Consider the following 26,729-nt stretch of genomic DNA (forward strand, 5'->3'; position numbering starts at 1 on the left):
TGGAGGTCAATTGCTCAGAATCATCTGTCAGGAAAAGGGATGCTGAAGAGAACAGTGCTAATATTTTCTCTGATATGATCCTTGACCATTGAACTACAGTGCTCAAATCTATACTGTAATTATGTACTGCAGGGTTACCATATGAATATTGTCAACAGCTGTGGTCCCAGAAAGAAGTCTGTTAAATGCTGTGGTTCCTGCAGCACTATCTTTAGACAAATAACAAGATACAATGAGGTAAGTTTCAGAGAATTTATGACTCTGCCTTTGTCTCTTACTGTGGAAACTTTCTTGTGTGACTTGTTATCTAAAGGTAAACGACATTTTCTATGAGTCGGGAACATCAATCTCCAATAAAGGAAAAATCTATTAAAATTTATCATATTTATCAGTTTAAATTTTGGTCTTGATTATCTTGTGAAACATGTCAAACACAAGACTACTTCTCATTACATCTTCCCATTTAACTATGTATTATGGATGGTGTCACTATTAAGAAAGGAACTCAGTAAAATTTTTCAGAAATTAATTACCTTTTCCTCCAAAGTTATGCATCAAACTAAAGATTTTTTTTTTTCCAAAATACAAGAATTAAAGAATTTTTGGAAATATACTAATGCTACTTTTCTTTAAGGATAATTTTAAAATGGCCATCTCAGATACACTATGCCTCATTGTGGATTTTCAGTACTCATAATATACTTGTGTTATACTGTGATACTTGGTATACTGGAAAACTGCACACACACACACACACAAGAAAATCTTGTGACACTTAAGTCACTTGCCAACATGCGAAGTAACTTATTTTCTAATGTGATATTAAAAATACATATAATTAGGGCATCAGAATTTCCTGGAATGAATTTGAGCATTCAGTTTGTTAATCTGGTACTCAAGTGTAAGCAATAAAGCAGTTCTTTTGTCACACAAATACCTAACCTCAAGTGAAGTGATTAAGAAACCCCCCCACATTTATTCTGAAGTGTTAGAGACGTATAACAAGATAAAACCTTTTTTAGCATCTCTTTCAAAAATAATACTGCAAAATATCTAGTTACCATGGTCCATCAAGTCTTTTTAAACCAAGAGATCTAGGAAAACTCACAGTCTAATCTAATCTGATATGTGTGTATTATATGGCACCATGCTTTCACATAGCACTATACTACACCCAAAGGTTTGTGTTAAACTTGAATGTATCGTTTATGTGAAAAAATGCATGCCAATTTGCTGTCAATACAGCAGAAGGACACATTTTTAAAGGATTATAAACAATCAGAAAAGTTTCTTGAAGATGCTGTATATTGTTTGGGTAAGCCTCTTAATTTGTCAGTCCTACCTCCCCTTCCCACAGGTGCTAAGACCACTTATGGATTTTCTCTGTTACTTAGATAGGGAAGGGTTTCTAGTAGTTCAGAAAAAAATCCAAACTGTTCTGTGTGGGGAGGAAAGGTAAAGGAACTGCTTTATTGTTCTCTCTTATTTGCTCCATCTTCTTGGGGAAATGAAACTTGATCATTTCAACCACTACAGCAGGTATTTTGAGTATTTGAAAATAAAAAAAATCTCCGTGAAGTTATTAAAACTACAAATATCATACATATACATGATCCAGAATTCAATTAGATTCAATGAAGGTTGCTAAAATAAAAAGCTATGGTATATAGAGATTTTCAGTTCTCTAAATGTGCCATGGCAGACACATCATTTAAAATATTTCAGCATAAAGAAAAATGAGTTTAGGAACAATTTACAAAACAATTTGGAATGCCTAGTGTGAATTAATAGGACAAATCCAAGATTTTCCCAGGTGTATCTATACATATATATATACTAGCTTTCTAGAGATAATCATCCAATTTTTAAAATATACAGGAATTCAAGCTTTACTGCAGCAAGTCTTGGATTTCATAATACTAACATCAAAACATTCTCAGAGACCTTTCACAAATTTATATCCAACACACCTTTAACTCAAGGATTACTGTCCAATTCTCTTTGGCTTACTTAGGACCCTTAACAAAACATATTATTTGATTCTTCAAAGCAAGGTCCCCTCCTGACAGCAAAATTCTGTTTTGCTGTCATAAACAATTACAAATACACATCTACAAAAAGATTCCTGATTTGAGGGCCGTGATCTATTTCAGGCAGTAAATCACTAAGACAACTTCATCCTTAAGCAGTCAAAGTACACAGGTCAGATTTATGAGATTTCACATTGAATTCCCTGGACGTGAAAAAAAAAGTGGGTATCTAACACAACAAAGAAGAAAAAAGGGTGTTTGAAAAAAAAAAACAACAGGATATATGTTTTATTCTATTGTTGTTGACTTTCCAATTTCAGCCAACTTCTTCAGCATTCTCTAAGCAACTGCCATTATAAACGAAATCTGTAACACTTGAGGTGATGACTCAGCAATCTTTACTTAGGAAGCCATGCTGAGATTTCATTTAAAGATAAATTTGTATTTTTTCTTCATAATGGAAGTATTACATACATAACCATAGTTCTTCTGAAGATGAATTTTAGTCTTTGCATTCTTTTTTTCATAGGTTTGCCATCCACACTATCATCAATTCCTTATTTTAAACAAATAAGATGCATTTTTTTATGAGATTAATCTATATCTAACCAGATTGTCAGGAAACTGACTGCGTAAGTTATTCTTTTATCAGAGGCAAATAATACTGCATGGAAAACTCTGCTAGCTTGCACTGAGAATAGTAACTCTGAACCCAAAATGTAGCAGTATAAAAAAACTACTGGAAAACAGAACCAGTGCTACAGAAACAGCATTTATAAATGTTGTCCTATCCAAGCCCTTTTCATTGTCTTCATAAACCTACCTGGAATACTCTGATTTGTTGAAGATTTAGTGTGCTCGTCCAGTTTTTGGCTTGCAGGAGTGAGGGGTGGACTGAACACGTTCAACCAGTCTCTGAAAAACACAAATCAAAACATCACTCTTTAAAGCACAGTTTGTGTTCCCGTTTGTTGGAATAATCTGATTTTTAGAAAACTTTCAAAGGAAACCACAGGTCGTCAAGTGTGATGAAACAAAATGAAGCTGGATTTTATTATTATAAAAATTTAGTTTATAGCTAATACAATTAAAAAAGTTAAGGCTTTCTTCTTTAGCATTTTCACCTGTTCACACCGAAAACCTGTGTTCCAAGTCAGGCTGGCTTTGCAGATTTCAGCTGGTATTGCTCTGCCAGCCAATGCTGTACATGAGGTGTGATCCGTAATCCACAGAGCTGTGCCCTGCAAGCTTACGGGACTCAGGGGAGTCCTTGTCTGAGGAACAGACTTGGGAGAAGCCACCTGTGTTTGAGAGACTGTAGGGGTCCATGTGATTGAAAATTCTTACCATCCCTAGAGAAAAAGCCTTAGCACAACTGTAAGAGCTGTGTTTGTCCACTGCTTGGAGCTGCCTGTTATAGCGTGAGCAAGTGCTGTAACTTTCAGAGGCTGGGTGGTCTGTGGGCGAGAGCTGGGCATAGACACGAGAAACATGCCATGAACAGCGTGATGCCAAGTCAGTGCTCGTGAACTGTGGGAAAGATGATTTGTATAAAATAATTTACTCTTTGCAGTTCATTTTAACTTTTAAATTTTTCAATAAAGGGACAGAATTAATGATCAAAGCTAAGAATAACATGCTAACAGCTTCCTAGTGTTTTTAAGAAGGAAATACTGGATTGAATCAGAATATTATTAAAAGTAGTTGTTGATATTGAAAAAACAACCTTTATTAGGTAAACACATTATAAACATTAGTTTAGAACAATTTATTATTGTTATAAAATCTGTTATATGCTGTAAATAAAACATTTGTTATTGAGCACAACATAGTTTTATTTGCTGACCAGAAGACAGAGGACTCGTCTCATCACAGCTGTCACAGATCTGTTTTACTTCTGTGAAGAAAGAAGTTTTGGTGGCATCTTTATCACAGAGAAGGGAGTATGGAACTTCTTCACCTATTTAATTTAATAGGCAATTTATGCCTCTGCTGAACACTACTTTGTGATAGCTTTTAAAAATGATTTTCCCATTATCATACATTGATGTAAAGTTCAATGTTCATTTCACATACACCACTTTATGATACACTGTCTTTGATTGCTACGGCTCAAAGAAAGGAAAACAGAGCAGTCCTTTTTATTGTTATTTTGTTATTGCTATTGCTTTTTTATTGCGAACTGAACTGCAGACTTTTTCACTAAAAAATTGGATGGGAAACACACGTATGAGAGTTCATTCATATTATACTACCAGAGAGAGAAACACAGCCCTGGAAGGACACATCTAAGTCACAAAGTTCAGGCAATCCTTGTGTAGTTGACCACATCTCACAATTCTTGTCATAGAGGAAACTGATCTCTGTACACGGTGCATCGCTGATATTTCATTACGTTCCCATCTCTCCTGTTCAGCATTTAAGAGGTTTAACACATTAAAGCCTCCATAGAAATAACTAAACTGAATGATCGAAATTGAACATATTGAACAGATTTCAAAGAACCTCAGTAAATCATCTTATATTGATAGAAGTAGATCCATCCTTTTTGACCAACCTTTTTCACTGCAAGGCAAGGGAACTAGATGGGAAAAGGGGTCTTTAAATTCCCCTGTGTTTGCTTCATGCCGGTGGGAACAGTGCAGCTCTACAGAGCAAATTAAAGTTAGTTTGGGATTGATTCAATTTATGTTTGGTCATGGTTGTTCCAACAGCTGGCACAAGAACATTTTACACGCAAACTTGTACTAGAGGCTGGGAAGATTAGCTAGGGCTGCGAAAGTAACTTCAGAATCCGCAGATTCCTCTAGAAAGGGTGAATTTTCCCAAAGCTTGACAGATTTCTTTACATTGCCAGACTATCAATTGTCCAACACCAAGTAAACAGGTAATGTACATCTACTTTCTGAAAAGCCTTGATGATCTCATGTAAGATGAGTTTCTGACAGCGAAATCTGGCAAGGCTCAGTCATGTGCTATAATTGCTAAAATATGCCAATTGCTTTTTTTTTTTTATTGTTAGTTTTTCTCTTACTTCTGGACTTGTTATGGATTCCACATCATCTCCTGCTGGCATGTACACATAATCTGGGGTGAATCAGGGGACAACCACCTATCTGTTTACAGTCAAAATGGAAAAAACTAATTTTCTGCCTCAGGAAACAGAACTGCTGGTGTAGAAATCCAGCAAGTAGTATAGCAGATTTAAAGGAAGAGATATTGATTTTTCCATCATTTCAATATGTAAAAAATATAGTTCAAAATTTTTTTTTTTTATACCATCATTCTATTTCCACATATATGGCCAACTTCACAACCTGTCCTTCCCTGCTGTTCAGCCAATGCCAGTGAGAACTGGTACAACTAATCCACACAGCAATATCCTTGCCTAGACACCTCATTATTAGCGCTCTCTGTCATTGCTTACCATTTTTGCATTCCCTGAATTCACCCAAAGACTATTCATTTGCAGCAAAGTTTCAAAAGCTTCCAGGAGTAACAGTTAAGTACATGCATGTGATATTCAGTAGCATGGTAGAATTTATTTTCCATTTCTACCACTTGCACATGTGTTTTTTGCTGCCTCATGCTCAGCCAACATGAAGCCAAACACTAATATCTGAACATGCTCACAGCAAGCAGTAAGAGAGCACTAAGCTTTAGCACTTACCCAATCCTCTACAATTGTACTGAAGCATAAAGTCAGTAAAGGCAACCTTTTTGAGTAACTGCAACAATTTTAGATAAGGCAAGGCAGAACTATTAGTGCTAATCTACATCTCCACTTCCCAAGCTACCCTTTCTTCCCAGTTCATTACAACTTAAAGACAGTGATGTTTGAGACACAGAGGAGGACTAAAGTATTTCTGCTGGGAAGACTGCTGAAGCTACGGTTGTGCAAGGACAGAGGAAAGATGGTGCTTGCTGGTAAAGAGAATTAACTCAGTCGGACTAACAAATGTTAGAAAAGTAAAGAAGCTTTAGAGCATACATGAAGTTCTACAGGTCTGGCACAAAACAGAAGAGTTTACAGATCCATGTTTTTCATAAAAAATAGGTATCAGATCATTTCTAAAAAAAAAAAATAAAAAGGAGTTTGTACCTGGAGAGCAGAGAGGATGTTAGTATGAAGGAAGGAAAGACAACAAGGCAATTATTTCCAAGGGAAAAGAATGATAACTCATTTACGGAACATGGAGGGAGGGTGGTAATCATTTGCCATCAAACCAGTATCTCTCTTATATTCTTGGTTCTTATTACTCAGGAAATTTACAAATTTCAGTTTGAAGTCTCATCTCTGCAAAGTCTTCCTGAAAGATAAGTCTGAGAAATCAAAGATGTGATGATTTGTGATTATTTGTATGATTTTGTCCCTTTTTTTTAATTCAACTGAGTTAATTCTGCTGTACAGAAGTTGTTCAGTTTCATCTTTATATTTATTAAGATGCACCTGGCTCAGTTGAAGAATTACTATTTGCTCTAGCAGGTGTGAGTGTAAGAGCTAGGGATTTTGATGGTTCTAAAGGGAGGTAGAGGTGTATGTATTTATGATTGAGGCACAGGAAGTGCATGGTAAGTTTATTTCCTATTGAAATAGTCTGGAATCAGTTCATGTTTTTTCTCCTCACTGTCCAAGAAAAATTAATAGCTTTAACCACCAAGAAAAGTAAATAAAACAGTGCAATATTAGGAATCCATTATTGACATAATATTACTTTTAAGGTTTTACACAATATATATTAAAAACTAGCTTATCACTTCCACATGTCAGTTAGCAATGTCTAAGACAATCCTTTGTAAAATTTAAAATTTAAAAAAAGAAAGCTTATGTGTGCTGAAATCTTCTCGGTCAAGTTGCAGCAGAGAGTAAATATTTATAGTTGATTGATAAACCTCTGAAACATGAGCTTACGATCGTAATTCTGATAGATGATGTAGTCTTGCAGTCAAGACAGACTTTTTCACAATGAAATCTGCAGATGCTCTTAGGAAGCACCTAAAGCATATTTGTGTGTGGGACAGAGTGTATACAGTAATTTGAAAAAAAAATCAGAGAAAATTTGTAGACCATGCCTAAAAGAAGAGAGCACAGCATGGAGACAACCAGCAATTAACATTTGAGAAATGCAGACTGTGGCCTGTGTTCCCATTTGTTGTGTTTTTACTTGGACTGAATAAAGAATATTTCTGGGATGAACTTCTTCAAGAAGCTAGTTTATCACCTTAAAACAGAAAAGCTAATCAAGCACTCTGACTAATTAATGATACTCTATTTATGCTATCAATGCCTCAAGCTATAATCAATACAATCAACACGCAATAAACTATCTAGAGCTTTTCTGATAACAATGCTGAATGCTAAGTACTGTCATTTGACATTGTGACTTTTTTTGTATGAAGGCTTGGAACAGAAAGATTCCACACACATTCAAAGTGGCAAGCATCTTTAATGCTGGCACTGAGGTTCTTAATTATTCTGGATGCAATTCTTCATATCAAAATATAATAAAACATACGTTATGCCTTGGTCTTTTCTTAAAAAAAAAAAATCAGAAAATAAGTGTCATATTTTGAAAGATCACATGATAGCTGAGCTGTGATGGAAAACAGAATAAATCTTTTGGATTTATGAACGCAATTTTTAGTTTTATGACAGAATAGTAAATTTTGCAGAAAATGGCATCCATCAGTAAAATCTGTTGAGAAAATTAGTGATGCTTTTTAAAGCAGCACTTAAACAAAGATTCAACCAATGGCAATACTATATCAGAACTATTGCAATGAGCAATAATACCATCAACAGAAAAATGAAGAATCAGGGCTTTGATTTAAATCTTGTTGAACACCTTTGATACTCCTATTTTTTAAAAGTTGCTTTTTAGGCTATCCTACTAGATGGAATGAGAAAATGGCAAATTTCTTAAGTATAAAGATTTCTAACATTTCTATGAATTGAGATAGCATACTTTACCACCTTTCTTTTGGATTATATTTAATTTGTATTATTTAAATCAATTAGATCATTTAATCCATATTATTAAAAAAATTAAAATACTTCAGAGTTTCAGTACAACAGCTTTGTCTAATAGTTTATATAGGAATTGAAAGGAATACTCATATTATTACGTCAACCTAGCAGTACACTTAAAAAATGCAAGGCAAGTGCAAAATTACATCAAACCAGGGAATGAAAAAGTAACATCAGTTTTGTATTATTAAGAACACATCAAATTGAGAGATTATTAAGCATCTGAAGAGTACAATCAATAAAGAACACAAAAGATGGTATTTAGCTGCATGAACTACTTAGTAAATTTTTATGAATACTAGAGGAGAACTGGCTCATGTCTGAGTGATAATAAGAGAAGCACATTTGCCTCAAAATTATTTTTTACAGTGAATAATTTGATTAACTCCGTTGAGGGCCAGAGAATGCTAATGTATAAATCAAGAGTACAAAAATATTTTAAGGAAAAAAGGACCAATTCTTGACATCTTGTGCTCCAAGTAAATAATAGCTTACTATGATCCACTGAAAGGAAAGTATGAGCTCATATCTAAAGTATGGTTCATATAAATTAAATACTATATTCAGGTAGGATGAAGACCTATTTTTTCTCACTTTGTTTGGATTTTTAATTGTATCTATTTAAAAGAGGTAGCGAGAGACCAACTTAATACTTAAATAAATCAATACAAAGTCACCTAGCTTTGTGACCTAACCCCTCACCCATTCCCTGCTATATTGGTTTTGGAGCATCCATTAATTTTTAGGCTCCTATACACTAGCAGATCTGAATTTTCAGTTTTTTACACATCTGCTGAACTTCATGGATATGTGTAACTTCATTTATTTAAATCAGTTTACTTAATAAACAGTTATTTGGATTCTGCTTTGTAATATATTATGTATGCATGTGTAATGAGATTTTTTAAAAATAGAAACATTTCCATAGAAATAAAGCCTTCAATATTAGTTTCAGTAGTAAAGCAAAGACTTCTGAAGCCTGTTAACAATACAATTTACTTGTGTTATATGCAATCTTAAGATTTAAAAATAAAAAAGGAAATCAAATCTCAGGTCATACCACTATATATCTGTAATAACTGTGAAATCGTCTTAGCCTTAAATTGTCCATTATTGCAAATAAAATGCTTTAAATAATTTCAGTTGTGAACATTCTTACAAGTTCTTAAACAAATATGCCCTAAACCAAGCAACATTCAATATTAATTTATAAATCACTCTTCAGTGTCACTTAGCTCCACATGAGTAGAACAGTATTTCTACAATGCAAAACTCAGTGAGTATACAGAAAATCAAGATATACTACCAAAGGAATACAGAGTATATAATACATACATATCAAAGATTTTTGAGTACAGATTTTAATAAAAATTTGAAAAAGTACATAAATATACATGTCTGTATGACTTTACATGAACTGAAAACTATATTTTAAGAAGAAATATCAGAAGGATTTAAGGTCAATCCAGCAATACGTTGATGATTAAAAAATGCAAGATGTGCTACATTGTATTATTCTCCTGGAGTGTTATTGTAGTTTCAAAATATCATTAAATCAGCACAAACCAACACTTACCATTTCCTGCACATTTTTCACAGTGAGCTACATTTTGACTATGAGTAATCTGTTAATCTGTTCTTTGCCTCACAATCCGTCAAAGTGACAGATTCATTCCATCCCTAATACATAATATCTTCATTTACTGTATGCCTTACTGGAACTTGTTTTTTGCTACCACTAAGTTTTAGAAAATTGTGAGTGTATTTACAGAATGACTTTTCCCTGTCCCCAAACCACTTCAGCAAATCTAGCCTGCCAAACACCATACTTCCAATGGAGACAAAGAGACTTTAACAAACAAACAAACCCCAATCTAAATTGTTAACTGTAATTTACTTAAAGGCTAAACCTCTAGTTCATCACCATGTTTACTTGCTGGCTAGATTATAGTCTTGATGTTCAATAGCAATATAAATGACACTAATAGAGAAAACTACTGTTTTATCATCTAATTTAAATAAAATACTGGCCCTTTCTTCTTTGCTCGCTTTGATTCAGTTATCAGAAGACCAGCTGTATAAATTGGAAGTAATGAATTTGTGAAGGTGTGTTAAAATTCCTGTATATGAAGCTAATCTTAAACAAGTGAATTCTAATAAAGTACATCAGATATTCATTGATCAGTGAATCAACTGGATTTCCACATTTAATGAAGCATCTGTTAGGAAGGATTTGCTTCTTCTTCCACATATTTTTAACAATTAAATAAACCATGCATTTTAAACATTATGTTTTAATGTTTTGTTATTCAGGAAACACCTGAACTTAGAACCTAACGAGTCTTGTCGCAGTTAAAATAATTCCTTTCCTCCACAGCCAGCCACTAATGGCACTTTACTGTTCTGTGTGTCCTGGATGTAGACTGCATCCCATTTAACTTTTAATGGATGACATGGAGCCAGAGGGCTTTTAAAAATCAATGGAGAGAACATGACTCAAAAGAACACTAACTTTAATATTATCAAACTTGTTAAAGGTGATACAGTTGAATGTTCCTAGTCTGTGAAAATTATCTTTCTTTTTCAAGAAAGTGAAAAAAAAATATGCTAGGAAATGCTGACCTTCTAGTATATTAATACCTTAAATGGTAAAGCATTAAGCTAGAAATTTGATCATTACCAAAAGTGAGAGGTATGGTACCTCGGTCTGATTCTTCAAAAACATCAAGTTTTGCTAACAACAGCAAAATCACATAAAGGAATCAAAACCAACACTCTGCATGATGGATCAAAGCAAATGCACAAATGATACTGGGGTGGCAGGGAAGGGAGATGTGGGCATTTGTGCCCTTGGAAACCCAGGCAGTTTTGCTTTTTAGGAAAAAAAGAAAGATCTCTTTCAGACATCCTGCCAGGAACAAGGGATGACTAGTCCGTACACGAACAGACAGCATGTGTTACGTCCTGGGAAAGGCTAAAACAGTTGGCTCCTTTGATACGAAAAGTTTATCAATACACTCTTCCAAGCAGTAGTGTCACATGAACACAGGCTTCTACAGATATGAACCAGCTGATTTGTTCTCTATGTGCAGCAATAAATATAAAATCTCTTGTCTCACCTTATGTAGGCACTGACACTTCATTCAGGGAAGACTGACTGAAATTTGCCTAGCAAAAAATGCTATGGGGCCATATACCATTCTCTTAATATCTTTATTCATCCAAGTGTCATGATGATGCAAAAGAACAGCATCGTAAGCATATACATTTGGTAAAAAGTGCCATTTGCAGTACCCCGCTATTCTGCACTGACATTTATACTGCAGGCAGAGGTTTCTGGACAAATCCCTCTGTCAATGTTATTGCAGTTTAGAGTACTCCTCACCTTTGAGTATTCAGTAACCACTCTCTTTCAAGAATGTGAATACAGCTAGGTCCTTCGCATTTTTTAACGATGTACAGGGGACATTGAAGGCCCTATAATACATCTGTTCAATGTTATTTTTGCTGCTGTAACACATCATGTCCATTAACATGCGTGATGACCACAAGAGACATGAACCATCTAATCTGATGTATGCAGCCCCATATTTTCCTGTATTTTTTTCTACAGTACTAGTCTTGAGGCAGATATACAAGCATATTCCTTTTATTGAGAAAAGAAGCATCTGCTGTAAAAGAAGAGTATTTATAACTCTGCTTTTAAAGAGGGATGGAGAAATAGGATAGGACTGAAGGATATAGCATCAGCATATAGCAGAGGAGATGCTGACCCCATGAATAAGACTATGTGCTGGCGTACAGAATAGGATAAAGGCCTTGATTCTCAGCTCCTGAAATTAATCAGATTTTGAGGCCAAAAAGGGAGACCAGAGGGCCAGATACATCTTTCTCAGAGTCTCTAAGGAGCTGAGAGACTGCTCCACTAGGAACACTAACAATTGTTGCTATTAAACTCTTTTCTTGTTGTTGTTGTTCTTTGGATGGTTTCCTTTCTCATATTCTTCAGGACAATGACTGATATTTTTGCACAGAAGTGGCTTTAACACCCATTATCTTGAGTGTTAGGAGGGATAACAACATGGACAGTTGGGGTCACGGCGTTCTGACTCTTGTTATCATGGACAACCTCAGAGTCCCACTCAGGGACTATGGCTTATGTTAAAAGAGGAGGCTTTCACACTTATCACTCCTGCAGTGTCCTAGAGCCTACTGCTTCTCTGTACAGTACAAGCGTCTATTGCATATTGTGAATTATGAAAAAGATTTCACACATATAATCATTTCTGACGAGCCTGCATGTTACAAAGACTGATTCCATAGAAATGGAGATCCTGATTCCACAGCCTTCCCTATGCAGATAACTGTCCCAGAGTAGCTGTTAAGTCAGTATGTGAGTTTCTAATTTGCTTTGGTAGGTTCTTAAAAAAAAAAAAAAAATCCCAGAGAAGTCTTACAATTGAATCTCTTAACAAACCTTCTCATCTCCCACTGTGAAGGTAACCATTTACTGGAAAAATACCTGTGGTCTGCAGATGGCCAATTCTCAACAGAATGAAAATAGCAGTGTTCGTTTGTTATTACTTTGGTTTTACTTGAGAAGCTAGGAACAATAGTAGGGAATAGTTGACTTTTTTTGGTCTTTTCTTCATCTCTGCATATAAGCGTAGTTAGAACACTCGCTTTCAATGGCTCAGGAATATTCAGAAAAAGTGTGGAACAATAAAAATGTTCTCAGTAACTCCTGAATCTACAAGTACAACAGACAAACTACTTTATATTAACATAGACTCAAAAGCATGACTAGGAGCATTTGCCATGTCCAGTCCCTTAGTGTATATGCTGCCACTTTTTATGTTTTCAGATTCCCATACAAGAGAAAGCCATTTCTGGATTATTTTAACAAGCTTTTATGTATTAGCCACCTGGTTCTCAATAATCTTTCTGAAGCTAAGCTTTTTACCACCATGATTAAAAAATTTAACCTTTTCAATTAGATGTTTCCTGTGTCATTTGCTTCTATTGTCATGTTCTTTTTCATGCATATTATAACCTGACAAATGCAGCAGCACTTTGCTAATTCAGATTAACAACTAGGAGACCTATTGTAAATTACTCTATTTTGTGTATGAGTAAAGTAAGTGAACAAGTACAATGACAAAGTACCTTTTGTGATACATTGTTTTTGTTCACTTATTTTGACAACTGTTATGTAATTTTGTAATACTTCATAATGTAATATTGTCTGTTTTGCAGAAGTAATGGAGTTGTATGACTTTGATCTTCTAATGAATCATAAAAATAAATATGCTTCTTTGTTTGCAAAACTCATTCTTTAAATTTCCTTCTCAACTTTAAGTTATTCTCCTATTTAAGCCCTTGCCTGGAAGTACGGGAGACAAAGATGTTTTGCATCTGAATTTTACAGCATGCATGCTAGAGAAATTCTGGCTTAGTGCAAATAAATGTTATAACTACAATCTTTCTCCTACTGCATCATTTTATGGGTGAGTTTAATCTTACTGAATCTCTGAGAGGTGCAATGATATGCATCAGCTACTGGCATGTGTAGTTTCCATCTGGGATGGATGAGAACACTTGAATGGTAGCCTCAAAATTGAACATACCTTTAATATTTGTACTTAAGTGTTTGCAAGGTTTGTGGATTTGTGCTGACATCATCGATACTTTATGTAAATATCAGGTGCTATTATTATGGCAATATTTATGGCAACAATACCTTATGAAAAGGACTGGTACCAGAAAATTTTAAAGAAAGTGTAAAGACTCATTTACTTCCTAAAATTAATAGAGAGTGGTCAAAGAGTTATGCATATAAAGAACTGGCAGTTACATTTAACTAATTTACTAGAATTTTATCAGCTATCAAGTTTGATAAGAAGTTAAAAATGTATTTAGCTAAAGAAACATGTTTATCCATTTCCATGATTCATTATCATGAAATCGTCATTCATTATGACATGTATACTGTGCATACATGTCATTACAAAAATAAGGAAATCACAGTGTTTCGTACAGTAGTAACTAAGAATATGGGTTCTGTTTTTTTTTTTTTCTTATGGCAACATCTACAACTTTTTTGAGATACTTAAAAGTTATTGTCCTCTTTAAACATGTTTATCTGCAAGTCAATGAAACATTTATTTTATGACGATCAATTTCAAATCTATAACATTTATTGTAATGTTAAACAATAGAATGCAATCACAAAAGGCAACCATTGCTTGTTCGTTTTTTGTTATATGAACTATTTCCATTGGAGACATATCTTTACCAAAAAAGGGAAGAAAACTTCATTAGTTGTTTTTTCCTTTTTCTTTCAGATTGTAGACAAAGGAAGAATGATGACATCCCGATCAGTCTAATATAACGTATGTAGGTTACAGTAACAAGACAGCTTGCTTAAGTTAGCTTGTACCAAGCCAATGTGAGGTGAGGTGACTATTAATCATTTGTCGATGACTGCAGGCCCTTATCAGCCTCTTATAGACACAATTAACTTTATATCACATCCACCAGTGGCGAAGCTACGAGGGATTTAAACCACAGTAGTGTGACACTTTTTATAGATAAAACATAAATCTAGACAAAAAGTGAGCCTGACTTGCATCATCTATTTCCATTTAGCAATTTTAATAAACACTTTATAATACCGTTTTTCCTTAAAATTTTAGGGACCTAGTGTGTTCCTTAGCTTTAAAAGGCTTCTTTTTTATTTGTAACAAAACCACTGATGGAAACTAATTTAAACACAAAAATTTCACGGAAGAAGCAACTGACTTGCATGTATGGAGAAGATAAATCGAGCTTATTTTATGAGTCAGCTACTGGACTGGTTTGACAGTGGTACTGAATCCTACCATTGCAGAGCAACTGTAACAAGATAGTGGAAAGGGTAAATAGGGAACTTGGCAAATGACATCACATAGCTTCTTCAGTTTCTTGCTGGGATTTCAGGGCTGACAATCTACATCATCAGCTGCAGATGCACTCTCAGTATTAACAGGGAATCATGATCACCCAGCAGGTCCTACAGCGAGGCCAGCTCCAACACATAGGGCTGAATGGGTGTGTGCACTATATTCAGATGCATACACACACTTTCACATACCAGCCAGGCAAATGTGAGCTCCCAGCAGTCCAGCTCTGGGCTGGAGCTGGTAAGGAACTACAGTCCTGTTTACTCCTGGTAATTCTGTGAAGGCAGCCCTGACCAAGCCCACAGCAGAAGTACAGACTGTAGTTCAAAATATCACTTTTCATTGACTGATATACTAATTAACTTCTGCAGATTCCAGCCACCTTTGGAAATCCCATCAGCTCCACGTACATAGAGCAATTTGGGGAGGCTGTTGATTTTACAGCCGTTAACATATGAAACCCGCCAGCCAATAATATGAACAAATTAAACTTCAGATTACCAAAAAGAAAAAATCATTTATGAATGAAACATATCTTGATCACTCATTCTTTGGTTTGAGACCACTGACAAATATACTTTCTCGTAAAATGAAGCCTGTGCTGTACGTGCTATTCTTACATTCTTGGACATAGTCCAAATTAGGTATATATTTACTATCGTCATATCTTTGTGCCCACAATTCACTATGGGAATACATTTTTTTTTAACATGTAAAATCAAGTGTCTGGGTGAAACCTACCTGAAAATTTGCCTATGTACATTTTATATGAAATTACCGAAGTAAAATATAATTCCTGTGAAAGGATACCCAATGAAGTACTGAAATATTTATGACCTACCGTAGCGTGGTTTCTGGGGAACAGCTGTTTGAACTTCAGAGGAACAAATTTAATTTGGTAGAGTGGGAAGAGTTGAGTAGGATGCCAGCTGAGGAGCTGGTGAGGCAATGCTTATAAAGAAGATTTCATCTTAAAAAAAAAATCTCTTTCTCAAAGATGGAAAATCAGCTTTTATCAGAAATAAATTTTCTGAAGAGCATCTGTAGTTCAGAAAATGTATTCACAAAATTAGGCTCAAGTGATCTTTTTTATAGAATAGTTCCACATTTTGCAGTTCAGTATGACTGAAATTTCTTTTCAATATGAATTTTCTTTCAGCATTTCCTTTAATGAAACTTCCAAACTTTCTATAACACACAAATATTTTGAAGGACAACGCTGCTTAAATGCTTACTAAGTAGATGCAGAGTACATAGCAGCTTCCAGCCCATGCACTGGAGGAAGAAGTAACAAAGAGAATTAGACTCCTATTTGGAGGGAAAAGAGCAATTCTGAAGTTCAGCTAGGACCATACAGCTAGTCAGCCTGTGGGAACTGCATAGCTAAGGCTTGAAACACTGCATCTTCTTGCTCATCTGGCTCTGTAGCCTCTGCAGTCAGCCTGTCTCCTTTCATTAACTGGTTCTGTGCCTTGCAAAGCAGCGTGATGCGGGGGTGATTTGTACTGCAGTAGCAATATTCTTGGCAGACTTATGACCTTTACCCAGTGGAACCAATGGAAAACGAGTCTAGCTGGGTCTTTTTATTGACTGCATTTCCATTATCTTCACAGGTGCTTTCTTTCTTGGCTTGTTCTTTTATCTTATTATGGACAGAAGCTACATTTACTGGACAATAGCTACCACATTGCTCTCTTTTCATTTCCCAGAAAATATCACTAATACACTTTTTACAGTTACGTCAGACCTGTCGAATTCTTTATCACTTTTAAAAACAAACTGTTGTTTCAGAAAGTACATCATTTAAATGTCTTCATACCACGGTATTTCTACCCATTGATCTACACAGAATATACCAATTTTTCAAGTATTGTCCTGTGTGTTCCTCTACGTAGCTACAGTAGGCTCACAAAGATTTAGATATTTTTTACTTGCCTGTACATTACCTATTAAAATTGGCTTTTAAAAAAGCTCAGGAACTAAGTTACAGAATTGCCATTTATTTTATCTCTCTCTCATCTAGGTACACACCCTATATGGAAAACATTACCCAGTTTTCCATTATAAATGAAAGGTAACGATCTGAATGATGGTATTCCAATCATATCGCCTCCAGTTTTAATATCATGATGCAAACTGACCTCATAATTTTGTCGTCTTCTGTATTTACAGCCCAATAATACTTTTCTGGCAGTTCACAAGGGCTACTGAATTTATGAAGCACTTGCAAGTATTCAGGTATTTTACGAATACTTTGCCCACATTTCTCGAAAATGACTTCTACAGAAATTTAAGTCTAGTGTGTGTATTGGATTAAAATAGCATAAGAACTAAGTTGTAATTTATATTATTTTGTTTTAGATTTTATTATATGGAAATGCAAGTTTTCATTGTTGACCATATTAACTTAATATGCTGAAATGCTTTATTTTTACAGATAATGGTGTTTATTCTCTTTTTCAGTATATAAAGTGTACTGAGTATAAAATTGTTTTAACACATGCATAAAAGCAAAAAACCCGACTCAACCAACCTATGGGTAAAAAGCAGAAAAAAACCACAGCTTGTACTAAAATACAGGCTATTCTAATATCATCAGAATTATGAAATCACTCTGGAATAGAGTTCTCGACAAATTGTCAGTCACAAGGTACCTGGTATCTTAATCTGTGGGCTGTAGTCAAGTGTCTCCATCCACTTCATTCATTTTAACAATTAGGATAGAGACAGATCCTCTGATAAGTAACACCCAAGTTAGAGAGGTTTTCTAGACTGACATCAGCACGTAGATTTACATATGAAATGGAACAGGAATCCAGGATTGCACTTTAACTCCAGTAATATACTATGTGCACCAAGAAACATATGCTGCAATAACTGACACATCTGGGTGAACTTGCACAGCAAGTTTCATATTGTTCACTCCATAAAATCTAACAAGAAGATAATAAAAATGTGGATGGAAGTGAAACAAGTGACTAAAAACATCTATGTGAGGAGAAATACATATTATGCTGCACAACTGACTTGCAGTGCATGATCATAAAGTTTCACACTGTTGATATCCTGAAAAAAAATCGAGCAAACTCTTTCATGGTCGTATCTGAAATGTCCTCTCCTCATATTCCTCCCAAAATCCATGCATTGTCCAGCTAAAATCTGGACATGCAAAATCCATGTTAATCACAACAACTGAAAGTGAAGCAGGACTACTTTTTGAAATAAGTACGCCTCCTGTTCAGGCTGTTAAAAATTGGCAAAGTGATGCTGGGGTTTCACAGGTACAAGGCAGTTCTAAAAAAGAACAATTAATTTTGGTCATCTCAACTTTCATCACTTCTCTTTAGCCACCCTCTCCTCTTGTCTTCAAATCCCTATCTTATCTTATGATAAAGTCACAGGGATTCTGGTGCTGACTCCAAACAAAACAGATAAGACAAAGAACTTGACAGTCAAAATACATTGTAGGCAGGATTTGTCTGAACTATCCCAAAGTGTTACAACATAGCACCCTCTCCTGACTGGGTTATCTATTGAAAAGTCCTGTTTAATTAAGGAACGTTACAATTTTTTGTAATAAATGGATTCCCTGACATCTAGAGTCACATGCAGAATTTTTCTTCAGAGCCTTCAAAGCAGAGAGAGAGAGAGGGAGAGAGAAACAGGTGAGAGTGTATATATGCCAGTTGAAGAAGATTTGCTGAACATCAAAACACATCAAAGCAGGTTTAGGAGCCAGGCCTGTGCCGGCTACTTTAAATACACAGAGGTACATCCAAACCATGCAGAATCCAGCTCTGCATTCTGGGACAATGTAGGCATACTGCAACCTGTAGTCAATGACTAAAAAGAGCAATAGTAAAGCCCTCTGAGAGGAAGCTGCAACTGAAAAGAGATTAAATCAAAGAAAGTCACATTTAGCATTCAGAGCACTCCACCTTAATTCTTACTGCCTGGGCTATACATGGAGTCTTACCGTGGGTTGGAATGAGAAAGTGGGCTCATTTCTTTCTGATAGTGATGCTCCTGACTGACGGGCTATGGAAAACAAAAAATAACAATGAGAAAATAACTTTGCAAATATACTTTCAGAACGTTCAAAAGTATGTAAGAGATCCTTTATGAGGATACACATTTGAAGCTTCTGATATTGGAATTTTACAGTCTTTCATCTTATCTGTGAAATTTAAAAGGGATATTCGGATCCTAACTGTGCAAAGTTAACAGATGATTCTTGTCTGGGTGGAAATACATATGAATTAAGGAGTCGACCACACAGTCATTTCTCTACTGTCTGTGAGAGCGTCGGACAGAGTCAAGAAACAGAGAGGGAAGGGTGGGGCAAAGTCTTGTCTGTTCGGCAAGTCTGGGTTGTACGTATACAGGAAGCATGGTGCAGGGACACTTCATTGTACCTGTGCACAACCAACGATTCTTAAGGCTACACACCCCTGAGCCAGAGCTGATAGGGCTGGCAGGCATGGCTCTTATCTTCTCAGAAGCACTAGGGGGAATGTTAGTGGTCCCACATGAAGGCTGCTGAAGCACACATGCTTCTTAATAGAACTGCTGATTTGAAACCTGGATTAAGCTGTTCATGGATTACTAACAGCGGACTGTAAGAATATTCATAAAAAAGCATGATTATTTTTTAAAAAAATCTTCAAATCTTACCTGCTTATTGTAAGAATGTGCATCTAAAAGTTTGAAATTACATTATTTGGTGTTTATGGCACTAAAACAGCTATTTGCCATAAACACCAATATTCATAAACTCATAAAAATTCAAGAATTCTAAAATTCAGAAATATATTTTGTCTCAATATATACGCTTCCAGAGAGGACCCCCTCACATTATCCCACACATCAAAACCAGCTCTAAACAAACCACTGAAGCAATTGCAGAAATAAGTGAAAACACAAGCACAATTTAAAAATACTTGTACGAATTAGTACGCGCAATGGCTAAAAATAAATACTAAGTATTATGAAAGGAACTATATTTTTACAGAAATCAATAAAAAAATCAGTACATTCACATGGTTTCAGGAAGTCAGGAGGGATGTTGTAAAATATATGCTCAGGATGAATGACATCCTAATTACTGCCAAATATGAGTCACTGCCTGGTCGTGGATAGTGCAATTCCCACATGATGGCTAGTAGAAGACTGAGGATGAGACAGAAAGTGAATTAGTCAGTCTATGAACCAGAATATCTGTCTAAATAAGTTTTAGTCTCATTTCATAGTAAAGAATAGTCTGCCTTAGTTTTGCAATTTGACTTGATGTGAATAGATCCCTCCAGGGGTTGTCAAACTGAGCTCTCAGCTGGAATAATTCTGGGTTTAAATATCACTCCTCTTGTCTGTCAGACTTCACTTCTGCCAGAACATTTTTGTCTTAAGTGGCTTTCTTTCTTGAATCATCACAATGGAGGTCAGAAGACCTTCCCCAAATTAGGCGTGAACCTGGAAATCTGAAAGGTTTTTCAGGTCAAACCTGATTAGATTGAATTTATATTTAGGAAGTTGCTTGGAGAACAAGTAATCTTCCTGCTCTATGAGTACTCTTTACTTGAAAGACAGGTCTTAGTGGTGAGCACATTTTGGAGTCTGATAACAGAGCATTACACCACTGCAATCTCTAGGATTCATCAATGAACAATCCAGGAGAATCTTCATTCTCCTTTGCAGTTCTGACTGAGAATCAGGGAGCATATGCAAGAAGATATCCTAAATTCTCTTATATGTGCTCTTGCTCCAAAATTCTTGTGTTATATCTAAGTTGTCTGGAAACAGCTAGCCAAGAAGCTGAATATGCCATTTCCCTGGCAGGGCAGGAAGATCTTAATGGATCTTTAGAACAGAGCAAGGCATTAAAGTAGAATTATTTTCTAAGGTTTGCAACATTCCTTGGATAATAAGTATATGTGTAGATAAATTAACATTATACTCTGCAATATACAGAACTGTCTTTCATATTGTTGTAAAGATAGTGTTTAACTTCACAGACCTTGAAAAACATTTGGGTAAGACACCGTCAAATACTGTATTTTAAAATATTTAGTCCTACAAATGTGTATTATGAATTTGGAACTTTGCGCTGTGCCCCCCACACTTTTTGTAAGGATTTACAGCTCTCCTATGAAATATTTTTTTTTTTTAAAAGAAGCTGTTTATATTTATAGCTGGGTAATGTATAATATTCAAAGCTATTTTATTCCTTTCTGGCTGTCATAGTTTACATCAGCTGCTAAACAACTTGCATTTCAACAATTTCTCCTGACAGCATATACTCAGTTTTTGGTAAACTATCATAGGTTGTAAAATACAGTTTTAGTATATCAGTTTTATAGTTTTTAAGGACATCTGTTCATCTGTTCTAACTGCAGCTTAACAGTATGATTGATCTATCTGCCTTTACTTCAAAAGGGTTTCTGAGATTCATTAGTCAGTAATAAGTGCAAAATTTTCAATGAATCTGGAAATCACACTAACAGTGGCAAGTGATGGAAAAAATAAATTTACTAAAATGTGTTTTATATGTAAAATATTACTTTTATATGTACATTCACTGTCTAACATGATTATATCCTGCACTGCCTTACAAAACATCGTTTGTATTTCAAAATGAAAGATACACAAAAATCTGCCGTCTGGTGGTGCTGTTGCCATAGATTCCAACAAGGGACAAAAAGGTTATGTAAAATGAATGAAAATTTAGAATAAAAAAACTCCTTATTTATCTTCTTATCTTTGAAGTCCATAAGATAAAGCAGAGTAGATATTACTGATTTAAATAATCAAAAAGATACTATCTTAAAACACATGTAAGCATGAAAGGTTAATCATGACAAGAATTTCAAAGTGTCCTTAATTTCTTAAGCTACTACATGAGGATTACTTCTATTTCTTTTTTGTACAGCTAAAATCATTTGCAAAAGCAAGATTGCTACAGACACATACAAACTTTTCTCCAGTTTGCGCATGTCATTTTGGGATTGGTCATTTGCAAATTCTCTCAAGTCAACTTGTATGATGGTAATAGTAAAAATCAGTGGACATAAAAACAAATTTGCTTTTCTTGTACATATAAGTATCTTAACATATATAAGAAACACCTCTGAGTAAAAACTGGAAGCTGAAGAAATGACGACTTTACTCATTTTAGATCTTACAGCAGTATCCTGCATGGTGGGAGACTGAAATACAGGAGCAACAACCTTTGAACGTGCTCTAATCACACTGGATAGGCTGTATTTTGATCTCTCAGTTATGTAGACTACCTATGCATACAATAACACATTTACTGTACATGTGAATGCTAAGTGTGGAGATTCTCTGAAAATAACTATATGAAATTACCTGACAGATTTATAGATTTGTAAGACAACAAAAAAACACAGCTATATCAAATTGCAATTTAAATGACTAAACTCTTTTATCTAAACACTTTTTTTAACTAACGTTATTAGTCTGAAACACACAGAAACTGATCAAGGCAGTGACATTAAAGAACTGTTGTTGCAATCACATTGGGCTTCACTAAATACCGGAGCAGTACATTTCATTTTAAAAGATCATTTTCTTTCAGTCATGTAATTTGTATTAGCCAAAACTGACTTGCCTAAATATTCTTATCAACTTCCTTATAATTAAGCTAGTCCAAAGTTAATAAGACTGCTATTCTCTTTACTTAATTGAGTTCCATTTGTCTAGTCTTGCAGACATATACCGCTTGATTCTACATAGTGAGTACTAAGTAAATGCATCAGAAGTATGACAATATCAACTAAATGCACAATGTCGACATATCTCAAATAGTTAAAACCAACTATTAATTTTCTGATGGCCTGCAAAATATTACTCTGTAAACCAAATTCTTCTTAGTATAATTACCCACTTATCAATACAACTCTTCTCATTTGAATCCTTCATTTACCAGTGCACCACAAAGTTCCAATGCTACGTTGGTCATTCATTATGAAAGATTGCTACTACAGGCCTCTATTGGGCCCTATAGGTCCCTGGAGATAATTTGCAGCTGACATTTCAGAGCATTTCAGAGCATTTACCCCACAATAATTTACATTGAGGCAACACAGCAGTATTTACTCTTCTCACATGGGACCTGCCTCTGACAGTTATGTGCTTTACTTAAACCATATTCATTGCTTATTATTGTTTCACCTATAATAAAATAAGAACTATGTTGCTGTGATATAAATGGAGTATGAGGTTATCTAGTTTTACAGCAGCGCCTGCAAATACCTTCATATAGTTGCTGGAATGCTATTCTATGATTTCACACAATCAATACTCTCAGTAGTCTACAACAAATACACCCCTGCTTCATATAACAGTGCTCTGTCACATAGTGAAGGTGTGTGATTTTGCACCATTTTGTGCCAGGACAAGTAACGATACAAGGTGTAAAATACAGAAGGATCACACTAAGTGTTCAGAACTACTGCAGCTTCTTTCCACTATTCTCCTGCTTCAGTCCCTTAAACAGTTAGCTGTTCAGTAATGAGCCTTTATCATTCTAAGAAGCAATTATTTTCCATTACTCATACTATAATGCAATTGCTGACTGGTATATATGGGTTTCATTCATTTTGAAACTATTTTTAAGTACTATATCACACACACCTGCAGGTTGTCAGATGCTATTGTGACAAGCTGTAACGCCTACATGATTATTCAGGATTGTAGGAAAGAATACATATAATAGATTTGCTCCTTTTCCATGGTGGCCCTGTAGAAGCTGCAGGAAGTGCATGTTTTGTTTTTGTGTTTTACTTGTCAAGTTCTAAAAAATGTTTGGTAATGATAACTTAAATTGCAAAGATACTCTAAGAAATATTATATTCAAGACCCCTGAACCTCAGAATTGATAGGAACTGTGTAAACACTCAGAGAATTTTACAGAAAACACTGTAGGATTAGACTTACTGGTGGGAAACAAGAATTCCAGGTTGCTGTATCATCACTGCTTGTACTTATGCTAACATTGCAGTTGTCTATCTGTGATGCGCTTAGCCCATGAGAGATCTCTGTATCTCTTAATTCTTCATTTTGTTGCCTCTTCATGCTAGCCAGCATCTGTAGTTCAGATACACTCAGTCTACTTGTCTGGTAGTTTTTCCAGTCATACTCCTATGAAATAAAATTGAAAAGTCAACAATATAGACTGGATGATGGAATAGAATATATGAATGAAATGGATACCTTGGGGGGATCTTTTGGGGACTCTTCAAGAAGCTACTATACTTAACGAGAAACAAAATTTTTACTAGAAAATATTAGCTAATAGATTTCTGTTCAGCTATGAAGATGAAGCATATTTACATATCATTACAGGAAGGAAGAAGAGTACAAACATTATTATGTACTGCAGTTTGGATCCAGAGTATTTGGTAAGTTGCTGTTCCCTTGTAATTAAAAACATTGATTATTATTAGTAGTATTAGTATTAATAATAATATAAAGGCAGAATCCCAAAAGTTTGAAAATCCAGCAGTTAAAATTGCTTAAACATTAAATGTAAATCTTGAAATAAGCCCAATAACATAGTTATAGTATCATAAACACCATCAATATAATATTTAGTTATTTCTCAAGTACAGAATAAAATTTCTTTGGAATGCTACACGACAGCACTAAATTTTAAAAGTTATTTTGGTAACTTGCTAGTGTATACATTTGAAAATAAATGCCACTTTATTTTCATTTTTCTTTATGCTCGCTGGTTGAATTGTTAATGTAACTCTAATTGTTATATTTAATTTGATCCACAGTCCAAAAGCTTATCAAATGCAAAATGCTCACTTTCACTAGACAGATTATGAGATAACACTGTTCAAACAGGAGGTCATTTTCAGTGACACAGTACTTTTTTTCTGTATTATTTATTTACTTATTTCCCCATCGGAAGTTTAACTGGGGATACGGCCATAGATTCATTCACAGTACTGAACTGCATAGGATGTGTAATACCAAGCACAATGGAAATGAATTTTGAATCAAGGACAGATTCAGAAACCTTTCTCTTTTAGTAATACATGTAATCACGTCATGCAATGAAAAGAACCTTGATTTCAGATCAAGCTCTAGAATACTTTACTAAGTATTTGCAAAAATTGTTTTAGAATGAAAGCATATAGTATAATTTTATTTATTCATGGCTACCATAAAAGAAATCAACAATTATTATCTCAATAGCATGTAAAATAATACTTGCTATTTTAATTCTAGGTAAGAATTCAGTAAATGTTACTGCCGAAGACTAAGTCTGTGGGAGTAGCACTTATGTCATACATTTTTGACATTTTAAATATCTCATTCTGACTACCATGATACTGGAATCATAGAATCACAGAATATTGCAAGTTAGAAGGGACCCAAAAGGATCTTTGAGTCCAACTCTTGCCTCGACACAGGATTACCTAAAAATATGTCTATCAGATTTCTCTTAAAGTCATCTACTGCAAATAATGGTCAGAAAGAAAATTAGCACTGAAACAACAAAGTAAACAACATTTGATGGCAAGTGTGCCTGCAAGATGACAATCAGCAGGTAAATATATCACGTAAAGCAGGATTTATGATTGAAGGGTGCTCAAATGGAAACAGTTGTGCAAGTATGCAAATCTTTGTGAAAAAGATCATTAATTCTAAAGCCTACTGCAACATTTTACATTTTTTACCATGTATCTCAAATTCTTTGTTAGATGTCTTTGTAAAGGTCATTTACAGATTTTTCTACAGAGTCATCTAAAGCACTTGGAGACTACTTTTTCACACAGATAAATACAGTCTGCCATTTCGTCTGTGCAGTGCATGAGCTACCATGGTTAGCACAGCTGCCACCCCTTTTACCTCTGCCTTTTGAGCTCAAAGCTTCATTCTTGAATCATTTGATTATTACTACCATTTTTAATCCCACAGTAATAAATGACATTTTCTCTAGACCTTACTAAATGTAAGTTAATAGTTCAGCTACTATTAGTTTTTTGTTCTCTACACATCAAGCTTGCTATGTTTTATCTGGAAAGTCTGATTTGCTTTGATGCATTAGTATTCTACCAGACCTACAGCTGTTAAGATTTTCATTGATCTTACTGAAGCTGTTGATTTCCTGTTAATTTTCCTATACAGAAGCCTTCTGTATTTCGTTTATTTGATCACTATAAGAGAAGCTCCTGCTTATCTTTCTTACCTCATATAGGAACCTATCAGTATGCAGTCATTAAAATGACAGAATGAACTAGCACCGTGCAGAATAAAAACACTAAGAATTGCAAGAACATTTTTCTCATCCTTCTTTTTAATAAAGGCAAAACATTTCCCAAACCTGAGAGTCTTTTCTTTAAAATTTATGAAGAAAGATGTATAGATTTGGGGATTTTTTACAAAAGAACTTAAAAGATTTGATTGTCTTTTCGACTTATTTCAAAATGTCTTTCTGTTTTCTTTTCTGGTAATGGTCTTACTCTAGAAATACCGTATTCAGAGAGGAGAAGGAAATGAGTTTTCCATCTTTAACATCCTTTACAATAAATTCCTTGTTTTAAAAGGGAAATAGTTTGGACTATATATACTCTAGCTTCAGATGATGACTACAAAAAAAGCCTCTTCAGACTTTTTACATAGTCTTAGCTTATTTTCAAAGACAGAATTTGAAAATTGAATTTAAGATTAAGTTCACTTTGTAATTTAGGAGAAACT

The 26,729-nt window shown here is 34.8% G+C and overlaps 1 protein-coding gene across 9 annotated transcripts in view; it reads right to left on the reverse strand.

The window, feature by feature from the left end:
• CFAP20DC (CFAP20 domain containing) overlaps positions 1 to 26,729 on the reverse strand; it is a 72,392-nt gene that overhangs the window by 3,673 nt on the left and 41,990 nt on the right. For 7 of the 9 annotated variants that reach the window (XM_083795844.1, XM_083795846.1, XM_083795842.1 and 4 more), the window contains 3 exons: positions 23,955 to 24,158; positions 18,976 to 19,037; positions 2,854 to 2,945 (listed from right to left, as the gene is read on the reverse strand). In XM_083795844.1, the coding sequence (XP_083651970.1) occupies positions 2,854 to 2,945; positions 18,976 to 19,037; positions 23,955 to 24,158 (358 nt within the window). Of the gene's footprint in view, positions 1 to 2,853; positions 2,946 to 15,729; positions 18,885 to 18,975; positions 19,038 to 23,954; positions 24,159 to 26,729 lie in introns of those variants that run through there. The other 2 variants (XM_083795848.1, XM_083795849.1) reach the window with 2 other exon arrangements.

The sequence above is a fragment of the Anser anser genome, assembly GCF_964211835.1.
Source record: "Anser anser genome assembly, chromosome: 12".
Classification (NCBI taxonomy): Eukaryota; Metazoa; Chordata; class Aves; order Anseriformes; family Anatidae; genus Anser; species Anser anser.